The 15378-nt window shown below is 33.6% G+C and overlaps 1 protein-coding gene across 2 annotated transcripts; it reads right to left on the reverse strand.

Moving 5' to 3' along the window:
* Positions 1-3426: 3426 nt before the first annotated feature.
* Positions 3427-5215, reverse strand: LOC132187651 (GDSL esterase/lipase 1-like). 2 transcript variants are annotated; one of them, XM_059602038.1, is made up of 5 exons: positions 4873-5215; positions 4672-4799; positions 4298-4528; positions 3946-4189; positions 3427-3861 (listed from the first exon to the last, which is right to left on the reverse strand). In XM_059602038.1, the coding sequence occupies exons 1-5, from the start codon at positions 5135-5137 to the stop codon at positions 3605-3607; spliced, it is 1125 nt and encodes a 374-aa protein (XP_059458021.1). In that variant the 5' UTR covers positions 5138-5215; the 3' UTR covers positions 3427-3604. The 2 variants fall into 2 exon arrangements, with proteins under 2 accessions (XP_059458021.1, XP_059458022.1); XM_059602039.1 differs by having other exon boundaries at positions 4672-4715; positions 4873-5214.
* Between the last annotated feature and the right edge of the window lie 10163 nt (positions 5216-15378).

A 15378-nucleotide genomic window follows, 5' to 3' on the forward strand; every position in this document is an offset into this window, starting at 1 on the left:
TGCCAAACAAAGATAGATTGCTTTCATCTCGGAAATTTTTGCCTCTATTACAATATTGACCATCTTAATCTTTTGTTTTTTCATACTTCGTCATTATGTGAAGGTGTTAGGTAAGTGGGATAAAAAATTAATAAAATAATAGAATTTTAGTAGGACAATTCGAAGAATTTTTGGTTTATTTGTTTTAGAGTAGTTCGAAGAACCCTAGATCTCCTAACCAATGGGGGATCTAGGATATTGCTAATTTAGGGGTGAGCCTAATAATTAATTAGGGTAAAGTCCACTTAACCCTTTCAAATTACCATCTCAATGACAATCTACCCCCAAACTATCAATTGCGACAATTTACCTCCCAAACTATCAAAACAATGATAATATATCCCTCAATGCTCGTAAAATGATGAAATTATCCCTATAAAATTTCCAATAAGACAAAAATACCCTTAAAATTTTGAAAGAAAAAATTAAATTTTAGTATTTTTGTTTTTATTTTAGTAAGGGTAATTTCGTCATTTTGTTAAAATTAGGGGTACATTGTCATTGTTTTGGTAGTTTGGGAGGTAAATTGTTGCAATTGATAGTTTGTGGGGTAAATTATCATTGGGGTGGTAGTTTAAAGGGGTTAAGTGGATTTTACCCAATTAATTAATATAATATTTTAATATAAATTACTTAAAAACCAATGAAAAATGTTACACTTTGCAATTTTTTTTTTTTTCAAAATTTGTTTTTCACATAATATGTTACAATCATATATAATTTATTATTTTGAAAAATGTGTCATTATCTCATAGAATTTTGACATATTATTTAGAAAGTAAATTTTAATTTTAATTTTTTTTGAAAAATGTAACATTCCTCAAAACCAATAAGTATATGTTCTTTATTTTGAACATCCCAAAAAAACGTATTGCTCCTCTAAGCCCAGACTACTCGCAATTGCACCCGTAATTATTTATGCGTGTTAAAAATAATCAATGAACAAAACAAGCATCAATTTGTTTTTTTGTTTTTGTTTTTGTTTTTTTTCTTCAAATGGGCAGCAAATGTATCATTTTTCATCTACGTGCCCTTTAAAAGCCTCTCACAGTTGGCATATTTACTCCATTTCATCATTGTCGGACTGTAAGAAAATATAAAGTAAAAATAATACACAAGAGACACAAGATTTAAGGTGGTTCAATTTAAGACCTACATTTACACACTAAAGCTCTATAGGCTACATCTTATTTTTATTGAGTGAAAATGTTGTGCATGAGAACTACATTATATAGAAGTTGAAAGGGAGGGAATTCATGTTTTCCAATGTGGGATAAGCCTTAGGCTTATTTATGTGAGGCTTTCTCAACACTTAGCACTGAAGTTGATGGCGCCGGATTGGAAGCATAGGTGGTTCTTGAACATCGACAACTTTGGCCAGAATGGGCCAATAATGGGCCTTACATGAAAGCCAGTTATGGGCAAAAAAGGGCATGGGCAATGCCACAAATGCCAAATTAAAAATAATGGGCTAATTATAAGCCAAATATGATGAAAGCCAACAATGAGCTGAAATGAGCCTTGGTTTAAAACAATACTACAAAGGCCGGGTCTGAGTTTTAAACAATACCATAAATGCAAAAATACATGGGACCAACTATTGGCCAACAAGCTAACTATGGGCTGAAATAGACATGGGTTTGAAACAATACCACAAATGCCAAATACAAATAATGGGCCAACTATGGGCCAAATAGTTGGTTTTTTCTTCTTTCATTTTGCCTTCTCCAGACCCAAGGTATTGAAGATAGTAAGTTCACTGCTTTTTACTTTTTTTTTTTTTCTTTGGCTTGGATTGTAGGTTCACGGCTGAGGTGTTTTGGATGTTCCGGTCGTTCCTCATCTTCTTTCATTTCACAAGCTACATCTGTTTTTCTACTTTTTGCAGGTTCAACCGTCAGCTCTCATTTGTTATGGGCGTGAGCGGAAGACAGGAATAGGAGTAGTAGGAGCTAGGAGGAAGGGGAATATGGGCTAAGGCTTAAAAACACTAAAAATAATCAACATGTAGAATTTTTTTTCAAAATTTTTGTGGGAGTGGGCGTCCCTGCCCGCCCCTATTTATCTCCCCCACTACTCCTAATAACAAAGGTAAACTTTTGATAAATTATGCATTGATTATTTTATTAACTATATGATGTCTTTAAAGAAACACTTAGAGCACTCTTTGCAGCCTCACTAAAATTATTTTTTGATTATTTTGGTGAGACAATTTAACAAAAGTAGCTTAAATTTTCACTTTTCAGAATCATTATTTTAACAAAAAAAAAAAAAAAGTAGTGAAGTGAACAGTACTTATCAAATATAAAAATTATTGTTCACTCACTTATTGATTAAATAACCTATTTCTCTCTTCTTTTTTGCTTTTTGTTTCTCTCTCTCTCTTTTTTCCTAAAAATAAACAAATAATTGAAATAGAATAGTAAAACTAGATTGTTAAAATAGTGAGGCTGCTGTGGGTGCTCTAAAAAGGGGAGTTGTTAAAATAATCAAAAGTGTATTTTTGGTTATTTTGGGAAATAAAATTTGATGAGGTTGCTAAGAATGCTCTTATAAATGCATATGAAAAATAAAAGACTCTAAAATTCTTTCCCACTAGGCTCCTAAAATATGCATAGACTTGAGCGTTGTCATCTCTAATCTAATCTCTCTCTCTCTCTCTCTCTCACACACACACACGTATATATATATATATATATACTGAAATTGCATTAGAAATGATAGTTTTTGGCTTTTTTTTTTTTTTTGTTATTTAAAAAAAAAAAAAAAAAAACCATACAGCCAAGAGTGGCCCAAGATAGTCAAGTATGATGTATAACATTGCCAATTATCAGCGTTGACTTGGCTTGTCGACGCTGACAACATTATTTTTATTTTTTAGTTTTTTAGGGCATTAGTGTTAGTTTAGAGTCTATGCTAATAATTGACTATTAGTGAGACATTTTTATTTTGGGTTCTATTTTCAATAGCGTTGATTGACTCTAAATATTATTAGCGGTAACATTTGTCGTCACTATTGGGTCATCATTAGTGTCTACACAAAAGTCGGCTCTAATAGTCTATCATTAGTATTAGTGACTGAATATTAGCGTCGACATGTTGCCGCTAAAGACCAATAGCTTTGACTATTAGACTTTAATGTTGCCGCTAATAAGTGAAACAAAAAAAAATTACTTGATTTTCTATATTTAAGAAAAATTTAGAAGAGTCTTTAAGGGATCAATTCTCCCTTATCTTTATTATTCACTTTTGTTGAAAATCGCAACAAATGAGAAATTAGCAAAAAGTAGATTTCATACAAAATATTTGTAAGCCTATTCCGTACTGTGGGTAAATGTATTTGGAATAAAGGAAAAGAAAATTTAAAGGATTTGAATAGCATCGACATGAATTGAAAACCTTGTAGCATTTCACCAGAGTGCAGATATCATTAGAAACTGAAACAAAATTAGAACATTTAATCCTTATTACTTTAATGCATCTTCGAAAATGCATAGTTTAGTTCAAAATCTTGAGCATACAAGCAAGGCAAGTGCAGTAAGCATAATGCGTAATTGCCTGTGGGTTAATTAATCTCCCTTTGCTTCTGTCCAAATAGTGCTTTTAGATTGTAAGGCCATGTGACATCAAGATTTCCATTCCATAATAGTTTGGCTAGTTGCTCGTTAGCCTTTTCAGATGGATGAGCAGAGTCAAAAAACAGATATTCACTGGGGTTCCCACATAATTCATACTGATCATTGATTGATCTCTTCCTTCCACAACTTTGAATTCCTCTGTATGGACCACTTCCACAACATCCCATCCTCCCTTCTTTGAAACCTTCATAGAAAAGGTAAATTACAAATGCTTTTAATCTATGATTAAAAAAATTATATTCTGAAAATGAAAATGGCTATTACATACCATATTTTAAAGGGTTATTCATTCTTTCGGTGATAAAATTGTAGAGATTGGTATATGAATATTTGAATCCTTCCAGCTGGCTCGCGAGGATCTGGAGGGCATGAGAGAGTGCTTTATTATGCCGTTTAACCAGTGCTGTAATTTCCTCACTATTTTGTGGCATTGTTGCTTTCGTAGATGGAAAATAACCCGCTGGTGGCAAGTTTAGAAACCCAAATTTCCTTCCTCCTTTCCTATGTATTTCCTGACATAACAAAATATAATTACAAAACGCTTTAGAAATGAAAACCAAGAATAATCAAAATCAAGTATGTTTTAAATTTTGGATTCAACAATAGGCTACTATTATTACTTTGATCACAGTTGTGAAGTTGCCAATCACCATATCTACATATTCTTCATGCGTGGAAAATCGAAGCAGGCTGGAGTTTGTACTGAAAGGGGCTGCGTAATCGTTGGTTCCAATGCTAAATAAGTAAACAGCTCTGGACAACAATTTCTTTGTTTGTGCTTCACCAAGTGTACGCTTCAACACCGTCTCCATGTTCTTGAAATATTTAAGTTGAGTGTTTAGGTCTATCACCTGATAATGACGAAGACCCCCCGAAAAAAAAAAAAAAAAACAAACAAACAAACAAAAAACAAAAAAACAAGTGCAAATAGAATCAATTAATGCGCTGCCATCAGGTGAAAATACTTGATAATTAGATATAGAAATACACATACCCATCCTCGACGAGAGCTATTTTCAAAAAGAGCACCAGCACCTCCTGATGCAAAGTTAGCCCCATCAGTATATCGAGGATAACCAGGATGTAGATACGGTAGAATGAATGGCAACTTTGCATACTCAGCTGCAACAATATATAATGTTTCAAAAGTCAATTGTGCAATAAAGAAAGAAACCCGGCTGTAACTATATCTTACCTATGAAATCTGGAATTAGACGGCCATTAGAAGCTCTCCCAGTTGGGTACTTGAAGAACGTTTCCCCATATGGCCAAACATTTGCCGGAAAATTAGTGGTGGCGTTGATATAGTTATTGTTTCCGGCATCAAATAATGAATCCCCGAAAATGAACAGGGCAGCATGTTCCTCCGGCAGACAGGTGTGAGCAAGGCATTGGGTAATTGGGAGAATAAGGCATGCACACAAAACCAAGAAACGGAAATGGAACCTTAAACCCATCATGTTAAAACATGTTCAGTACCTTCTGCTAATTTCTCACTAGTTGTAATTTTCATTTATAGGCAGCTGGTTTGTGCTTGCTGGCCAGTGAGGAAAAATGAAATTAAATCTTTATTTTCATTGAATTATTGGTTGTGTGAGCTAATCACACACGTTCAAGATTTAATAAATGGTAGGTTAATAAGGACAAAAAAACACAATCACATGCTATACACACTCTCAACTTTTTTTATACTCATTTTTTTTCTACATTCATATCTAGTTTTTAAAACCACCTTTGATTTGAAATAGTTTTTTATTGAATTTTCAATCTAACAGTAGTTTTAAAAGCCACATATAGATGTGAATAAATAAGTATAAGAAAGTGAAAATGTGAGTAGTAATGGTTTTTGTTACGTGTCAAATTTGCTAGGAGGTGGCAACAACCACCCACTATTGGTGCCACGGGTGGTCACATCACTTTTAGTTGCGCTTCTGGTTGGAGTGGCCAACCACTCTGACCACCCATTGTAGATTATTAGCATTAGTGACCGTTAATAGTCGATCACTAGCATTAGTGCCCAAATTTAGTGTCAACATCATTAGTGTTGACATGTTCACGCTAAAGACAATTAGCGTCAACTACTAGACTTTTAACTGCAACATTTTGTCGCTGCTAATGAGTGAATTTTTTCTAGTGAAGAGCATTAGCAGCAAACTTGCTAAATTGCATTCTCTTTCTTAAATGTAGGAAAATTCTTAAAAACTCACATGCAACACACTCTCTTGGTCTGTTCCCTAAACTAAACCAATGGAAAGCCAATGGAAGCTTTGGGTAGCACTTCAACTTCCTTTATCCTTATTTTGTTTTATAAAAAACAAATGGTTTTCTCTTCCTCTCTTTATCCTAACATTTATTTGAAATAATATCTAAATTGTAATGATATTTAGTAGACTATTATATGATTGTTATACAATTTGATGATGTGGTAGTGAAAATCAGCTTTTGAATCAGCGCTTTTTAGAAAAAGACTAATTTTTACTTCAAACTCATTCCAATTATATGACAGTCGTATACCAATCTACTAAATAACATTACTTGTTACTTTTTTAGGAGGAGCCGTGTTTGGAGTGATAAAAGCTAATCATTTTACACACTTGGTGATTAATTGAAAAAATTAAGCTAATGAAATTAGGCAACTTGGATAAAACATATAGAAAGTAGAAACGTTTAAAACTCAAGATGGCCTGAATTTGGTCATGAGTTGGAAAATGGGACCAAACTCATTGATTAATTTGGTAGATTATTTTGGAAAGATGAAGCCTAAGAGATAAGAGATAAGGCAGCAGCCCAAAATCAACATCTTTAATTTCCGTGTGATTGAAGGTAAATACAAGAAAAGAAAGGCGTGGATGGAGAGGCTTTTCCCTGTCTGGTTAATAGTACTCACATTGTTTTCATTTTTGTTGTAAGTTTCATCAAAATAGAAAGTAATTAAGCAAATTACACAACGAAGAGGTGACGGCTCCCATCAATCTTCATTTATTTATATATTTTTTTCTTGCACGAATAAAACTGGTAGGACCTGAAATCTTAACCCATTAATCCATCTATCCTACTGCAAGGACCACTTGAACAGTTGAAATCGATCTTCATTCATTGATTTTAGAAGTAGCTACATCTCTTCTCTTATTATTACTTTTAGGGAAAACTTAACAAAAATTTCTTGAATTTTTACGCATTTTGAAATTACACTATTTAATATTTAAAAACTTTCAATTTAGGGTATTGAACTTTCAATTTTTTGCAATGTCCACACTCTATTAAGATTTTTCGATAAATCTTATCAAAATTTCTAAAATACCAATTTTTTTAATTTTTATTTTTTTATTATAAGCTTGTGTAGTAAAAAATTTATTACAGAGGAATTACTTTTGGAACTGGTCCATACAGAGGAGTTCCAAGTTGTGGAGAGAGGAGATTGTAGAGTAGGTGATAAGCGCTGAATGTTGCACATTCAAGCCCCTTAATTTGCATATGTTGATTCCTTAGCGTTATTATCTATTTGATTTTGTTTTGTTTTTGTGTTTTCAGCTGTTTAATAAAGATACAACAAAATCATTGATTTTGGGTTCAAAATGCATTTCAAGTACTGTAGCACGTTACTATAGCTACAGTGCGCTCGAGCGCACACGACAAAGACAAAAGGGAGTCCAAAATTAAGAAGGAAAGTTTTTCTAGGTCTCCTAATCCAATTGGGAGACTGAATTACAATTTTTCTGGGATTCTTAGGGCTTCTAGGGTTCTCCTAATCCCTATAAATAAGCTCTAAGCATTGAGAAAAAAGACACACTGCTTCCTAGAGCTAGAAATCAGAAAATTGTCTTTGGAGCTTAAAAAATCATGAGCGGGGTGTTGATGTAACCCTATCCAAGCACAATTGTTTGATTGTATTTAATTTCTAGATTTTCAATTTATGCATGTTGATTGTATAACTATGAGAATTGCAACCTTTTGATTATGTTCTTAATAATTAAATGCAATTGTTCTTAAATTTCAAAATCAATATTTGTGAAATTCTTTTCTTGTCTTAGAAAGTATTTTACTTTTATTGAAATCAAATTATTCTTGTTTTCTGTGATTATGAGGATGATGGTTATACAATGGGTTTAATTAACATATGATCAATAGGATTTGATAGGCCATGCCTATGGAAGACGGATTGTACTACACCCTAGTTTAGTGTAATTTAGGTAGACAGTTCGTGCCAACCGAAGATGAGTTATACTTATTCATTGATTGTACATATCCTGTTAAAGAATTTGATAATTTATATCTAGGGAAGACAGGTCGTACCGCATCTTAGTGGTTAGGTGGACGATCCGTGCCAACTGAAGATAGATTATGCTTATTCTTTAATAAGGTAGTTTCTTGTCTATTTATAACATACATAGAATAAATTTTTGGGATTAATTATGATTAGCCATTGTTGTGCGGATAGAGGTGAAGTCAATATCCTACACTCTCTCTTATTTTAAATCTATTTTATTTTTATGCGCTTTAGTTTTAAAGAAAATCAAATCAATTCTCTTTTTAATTAAGTTAATTTTGATTTTTCGAATTTGATAACAAAACCCTTGCAATCCTTGAGGTTCGACACCCTCTCTATAGCCGTATCCTACAAATATTCGTTTTATTGCGAGTGGTTATTTTTATAATTGATATTTTTGGTCACAAAAATGCCACATCAGTAGGTGACTTGATTTTCTCAAGTGTGATCGTGGGCCCCAACTGAAAGATAAAATACTAGTTTACAAACTAGTTACCTTTCTATTTCTCTTTCTCTCTATCTCTTTTATTACTAAAGACAAAGAACAAAATAAGACTAGAGAAGAGTGGAGGAAGTCTTCAATTTCATTTGTATGAAAATACATCTTACGAAGCCTATAAATAGAGGCATTCAAAGACTAACTTACACGACTTTTACTTCTCCATATTTATTGTAATAAATAACAAAAACTCATCTCTAAACTAAGACTTCAGTTGAGAATTAAATAAATACATGAGTTTAGAAAAACTAAAGTCCTTTATTAATTAAAAGAACTTATAACTTCTACCATTTAGAAAAAAACTCTCACGTTTTGATTTGTTTAGTTTTCACATATGTTGGTGTGAACCAATTGCAATGGTGATGTTACTCTCCAAGATTTGCCACTAGGAAAAGGAAGTCGTGCTGGCTTGCCAAGTATACATCCTTCACAAACGTTGCTTGTTGACTCGATCACTGGTAACCCCATGCACCATGCCAAATGAAGATAATAGCTTTAAGCCACTAAAATGTAGATGGCCAAAGCGAAGATGCCACTTCCATGACTCATTTTCCTTAAGTCCATAGAAGCACTTATTAGACTTTATGTTAAGATGTAACGGGAACATGCGATTATTGGTCATTGGAACATGAGCCACAATTCCTCCACGTGTATCTCTCAAAATGAGAGATTAGTTCTCCATATGTATGGTGTCCCTTCTCGAGCAGCTGCCCGATACTAACAATATTGCTTTTCATGTTAGACACATAATAAACATCAGAAATGTACCCTTTCTTACCATCATTTTTACATATTTTTATCTTCCCTTTGCCTTCAACTAAGAGTTTGAAAGAGTCCCCAAAGTTCACATTTCTGTGAACTCCTTCTGTGAGTTCTACAAACAAATCTTTCTTCCCACACATATGATTACTTGCGCCAGAATCGAGGTACCAAACCTCATTTTGTGAATCTAAAACATCATGAGCGAGAAGTAAAATAGAATCACTACGAACCTCATTTGTTGCTTCTGCAACATTTGCTTGTTCATCATCTTTGTGCCAACAATCCGAGGCATAATGTCCAAACTTCATGCAGTTGTAGCATTGGATATTCTTGGAGTTTCCACGTCCATATGTGGATCTTCCTCTTTCTCGGTAGCCTCCTCGTCTCCCCGATCTCTGAAGCTTTGAGTCTCCTGCTGACTTCGACGTGGTTGTTGGAAAATACCATGCCCCCGGCCTCTACCACGACCATAGTAAGAGCTGAATTTGCCTTGATCATTTAGAGTCAGTTTTGACTCTAGTGCTTATTCCAATACACCAGAACTAGCATTCTTCTGCATTAGTTGCTCATGTACTTGTAATAAACCCAACAACTCCTCAATTGTTAGCTTCTCCAAGTCCTTAGACTCTTCGATAGCTACAACTACATGTTCAAATTTAGAGGAAAGGGATCGAAGTACCTTTTCGACGACTTGGATGTCATTGACCTTCTCATTGTTTCTTTTCAAACCATTCACGATTACCAGTAATCGTGAGAAATAATCAGACACCGATTCTCCATCCTTTATGTGAAGAGCCTTGAACTCGCCCTGTAATGATTGGAGACTAACCCATTTCACCCGTTCATCTCCTTTGAAGATAGAAGCTAGAATCTCCCATGCTTGTTTACTTGTCATTACTTCGGCAATTTTCTCAAAGGTAGACTCGTCCAATGCTTGATAGAGTAGAAACAAGGCATTTTTATCCTTCTTCCTTTGCTCCTTAAGAATCTTCTTCTCATCTGCTGTGTATTCAGCTTCCTACTCCTCAGTGGGTTCCGTAAATTCGTCGGCAATAACTTCCCACAGATCTTGAAACCCAAACAGGGCTCTCATTTGGATAGACCATGATCCATAGTTATCTTTTGATAATCTAGGGATTTGTTGCTGGACTATGTTGGAACCCATTTCTAGAAGGGACAAAATAGGAATTGGCACAACTGAGCTCTGATGCCAATTTAAAAGATAAAATACTAGTTTACAAACTAGTTACCTTTCTATTTCTCTCTCTCTCTCTCTCTTATTACTAAAGACAAAGAACAAAATTAGGCTAGAGAAGAGTGGAGGAAGTCTTCTTCAATTTCACTTGTGTGAAAATACATCTTACGATGCCTATAAATAGAGGCATTCATAGACTAACTTACAATGCTTTTACTTCTCCATATTTATTGTAATAAATAACAAAAACTCATCTCTAAGCTAAGACTTCAGTTCATAATTAAATAAACACATGAGTTTAGAAAAAACTAAAGTCCCTTATTAATTAAAAGAACTTATAACTTCTACCATTTAGAAAAAACTCTCACGTTTTGATTTGTTTAATTTCCAACACCAACTTGTATGACTTGCTTTTTTCCTTTTCTCATAGATTTTGTCTCACACAGCTAATTTCTTCGAGAGGAAGTATCTTGCTTCCTTTGCCATGAAATTTTTTGCCGACAGCCATTTTATATAAGTGACTTCGCCATTCGGCCATTTGAAGTGTGGAGAGACAGCAACAAAGCAGCCTTGTTTTGAGAGAAAAAATAAAAGAGAAAAGACAGCAAACTTTAGAGAATTTAGAGAATATTTCTCTTTTGTATTTAATTCTCTTTTGTGTATTTGTGAGCTTGGGTGTATTGGGGCTTTTGGGTTTGAGTGGTTTATTTGTATTACCCTTTGTACTCCACCTTTTGTTAGTGAATTTCTCATGAATCGTTTCCGCCAGTGGATGTAGGCTTATAAAGCGAACCACTTAAATCTTGGTGTCCTGTGTGACTGATTGTTATTTTACTATTCTGTTATTTTTCTGCTTCATTGGGGATCCTATAATTATTTTATCTTAACAAACTGGTATTAGAGCTTCACTACAAAAAAAAAACATTTTTTTCTTGACCAAAGGTTTTTGACGTGTCAAGCATACTGACACGTCAGAAACCTTTTCTGACGTGTATCAAAGGTTAAAAAGGCAGGTGTCAAAACTTCCAATTTTTTGACGTGCCAATTTTGACACGTCAGTAATTTCTAACGTGTTAGAAATTGGCACGTCAAAAACATTTTTTTGGTCGCCACTATTGATCTTTTTAATTCTTTTTTTACCCATATAATTAGCAGCGACCTCCAGGTCACCACTATTGATCTTTTTAATTTTTTTTTTCTCATATCATTAGCGGCAACTCCCAAGTTGTAGCTATTGATCTTTAAATTTTATTTTTTATTATTTTATTATTTTATTATTATTATTATTATTATTATTTTATTTTCTAATGATATACCAATAGCGGCGACACTAATGATATACCAATAGTGGCGACACTAGGGTTATTTTAAAAAAAAAAATTTGCAGCCAAAAAAAAAAAAATTATTACCGGCGACATGTGTCGCCACTGTTGAGTGATCATTAACGGCGACCCCTAAAGGTCGCCGCTAATGATCTTACCGTCGGATTACTACCAACCAAAAAATAGCGGCGACAATGGCCTCATTAGTGGCGACCCAGCGACAATGGGTCGCTGCTAATGAGGCCATTTCTTGTAGTGTTCCTCTCTTTCATATCTCTTTCTCCTAACATTTATTTGAAATAATATCTAAATTGTATGCTGTTTAGTAGATTATTATACGATTGTTATACAATTTGATGATGTAGTAGTGAAAATCAACTTTTGAATCAGTGCTTTAAAAAAAAAAAAAAAAAAGAACTAATTGTTACTTCAACTTCATTCCAGTTGTATGACAAACATATACCAATCTACTAAATAGCCCTACTCATTAATTTTTAGAAGGAGCCATGTTTGGAGTGACAAAAGCTAATCATTTTACACACTTGGTAATTAATTGGAAAAATTAAGCTAATGAAATTAAGCAACTTGGATAAAAATACTAGAAAGTCGAAACGTTTAAAACTCAAGATGGCCTGAATTTGGTCATGAGTTGGCAAATGGGACCAAACTCATTGATTAATTTGGTAGATTATTTTGGAAAGATGAATCCTAAGAGATAAGAGATAAAGGCAGCAGCCCAAAATCAACATCTTTCCGTGTGATTGAAGGTAAATACAAGAAAGGAAAGGCGTGGATGGAGAGGCTTTTCATTTTTGTTGTAAGTTTCATCAAAAATAGAAAGTAATTAAACAAGTTACACAAAGAAGAGGTGATGGCTCCCAAGAATCTTCATTTATATATATATATATATTTTTTTTTCTTGCTCGAATAAAACCATTAATCCATGTATATATCCTACTGCAAGGACCACTTGAACTCGATCTTCATTCATCGACTCTAGAAGTAGCTACGGCTCTTCTCTTATTATTATTTTTAGGGAAAACTTAACAAAATTTTTTGAATTTTCATGCGTTTCAAAATTACTCTTCCTAATGTTCAAAAACTCTCAATTTAAGGTATCGAATTTTCAATTTTTTGCAATGTTCTCGCTCTATTAAGATTTTTAGATAACAAGCAACTAGCCAAGCTATTATGGAATGGAAATCTTGATGTGACATGGCCTTGCAATCTAAAAGCACTTATTGAACATAAGTGAAGGGAGATTAATTGACTCACGGGTTATGATATACTGCACACCCGGCGTGCATCAACAGTGGTGCACGCCGGGCATAAATTTTTTTTAAAAAAATTAAAATAATAAAATAATAAAAAAAAATTTTACGCCTGGCGTGCAATATATCACTACCCATTGACTCACAGGCAATTATTATTCTTTTTTTTTTTTTTTTTAACTCAAGAGTACTTGTACGAAACTATGTACTTGAGAAGATGCATTAAAGTAATAAGGATTGGATATATGTTCTAATTCAGTTTCAGTTTCTCATGATATCTGCAATCTGGTGAAATGCTACAAGGTTTTCAATTCATGTCGATGCACTTACTAATATGCTCTTCAAAATCTTTAAATTTTCTTATCCTCTACTCCAAATACATTTACCCATGGTTATTAGCTTGCAATATTTTGTATGAAAAACAATGTATCATTAAGATTTCAAATAAGGGAAACCAGCAGGCTATGGAAAGAAAAAAATAGTACAGAGTTTTCAAAATATGATTGATTTGAATTTCGATAACTTCATTAATAAGTACATTTAAAGAGTAGTTCATAAAAGAAGAGCTACAAAATCTTATTAAAAAAAAAAAAAATTGAAGTAGTTTTCTCGCAAGGAACTTGAAGAGAAGATGTTTACTATATATCGTCTCTATGGTCTCTATAGACCCTTTACACATAACGACCAAGTATGAAAAACAAAAAAATTAAATAAATAAAAAGATTGAGATGGTCAATTTCGTAATAGAGGCAAAAAAATTCGAGACTAAACAAATCTATTAAGTGGACTTGTTTGTAGTGGAGGCAAACTTTGTCGCTGTAAGGCCTGTTCAGAATGATTGGCAAATAAATGTGGAGTGGGCCGAGCCTAACAACCATATGTAAAGTATCCAAGTTCGTAGCTCTTGTTCCCAGGGCCTGCTTAGTAGATTGGAATAGGGACATACATGGAATAGCCATTCTCATAATTTCTATTATTTATGAGACTAATCATTCTAAAAATAAAATGAGAGGAATAGTTATGTTTTCTTAAATAAAAAAATAAAAAAATCTTCTTAAAAATAATTATTTTTTTTCCTAAAAAAAAAAAATTATAATGGTCATCCCAACTAGAAGCCTCAAGAGTGATATGACACCCTTGGTGCCAATTGAAGGTGGTGGCGATCATCCTGCTGCCAATTGGGAGTGGTTGTGGCCACCCTTATGGTCCATTGAGAGTGGCTAGTGGAACCGTGAGCAGTCGCAGCAACCCTTACGGTGCATTTGGGGTGATAAATAAACTATTCAAGCATGGAAATATGTTTATACCGTGCATTTTTTTTCATAACTGTCATAAAACATGGTCTCACGGTATGGATTACCTATTGTTGGCGATTTTCCTTACTAAGTTGTGGACTTACGCAATTTCTTTTCCACCTATAAAACATCATTGTTTTACAGAGTAGCTGGTGTTGTAGATGGGCGTATTAGTTGTAGATCTAATTGTCATTGGGTGATTCATTTGGTCATTGCAAGTGTTGTTTATTAATGGTTCTTAGCGCTTTGACTGTGTATTTGTAATGTCATTTTTGTACCCCAAAAAGAAAAAAAAAAAAAAGTTGTAATTCAGACTTACTTTTCACTACAAATTTTTTATCTGATAAAAGAGGAGTTAGAGGTAACTCTTCAAATTGTTTTTCATTAGATAATGTGTGGGTGTTACAACAATAAAGGTAGTCAATCTTGTTACATTTACACATGATGAAAAAACATTAAAATAAATTTGTTCTCATGAAACTACTTTCAAATAAAATTATCCACCACATTTAATTATAAATTTATGAAGAACAATTAATAAAATAGTTTTAAAAATATATAATAAAAATACTCAGTTTCACCCTTAACCCTAACTAGAGACTTAATTAGCCACTCATGGTCATGAAAATAATCAAACTGCTAAACACTAACAAAACACAAATAATGAAATTAAAAATCACAATGTGAAGAATTGGTGTGCACACTACAAGAAAGATACTCATCAGGGGCGACTTATTAGGAGTGACTCAAAAGTCGCCCCTAATACTCAACTATTAGGGGCGACTTTCTAATAGTTCCGTATTAGCGTCCACCTCGAAGTAGACGCTAATAATGGGTCGAAAAGTTGACTATTAGCGTCCACTTTACAGTGGACGCTAATAAGTCGACCCTAATATACGCGCGGGAATTATCCTAGGGGCGGGAAAAATTTAAGCGGCGAAAAAAAAACTTTTAGGGTCGACAATAGTCGACCCTAATACTTAACCAATAGCGTCCACTTAAGTGGACGCTAAAGATGGAAAAAAAATAAAAAAAGAAAAAAAAAATCACATAAAAGCTCAATAGGGTCGACTTTGAGAGTCGACCCTAA

Source organism: Corylus avellana, chromosome ca7 (assembly GCF_901000735.1).
Source record: "Corylus avellana chromosome ca7, CavTom2PMs-1.0".
NCBI classification, from domain to species: Eukaryota; Viridiplantae; Streptophyta; class Magnoliopsida; order Fagales; family Betulaceae; genus Corylus; species Corylus avellana.

Coding starts and splice junctions, on each gene's coding strand:
- LOC132187651 (XM_059602038.1), bottom strand. CDS start 5,137: ATGATGGGTTTAAGGTTCCATTTCCGTTTCTTGGTTTTGTGTGCATGC. Junction 4,529..4,671: donor ATAGCTCTCGTCGAGGATGG/GTATGTGTATTT, acceptor CGTCATTATCAG/GTGATAGACCTAAACACTCA. Junction 4,190..4,297: donor ACTTCACAACTGTGATCAAA/GTAATAATAGTA, acceptor TTGTTATGTCAG/GAAATACATAGGAAAGGAGG.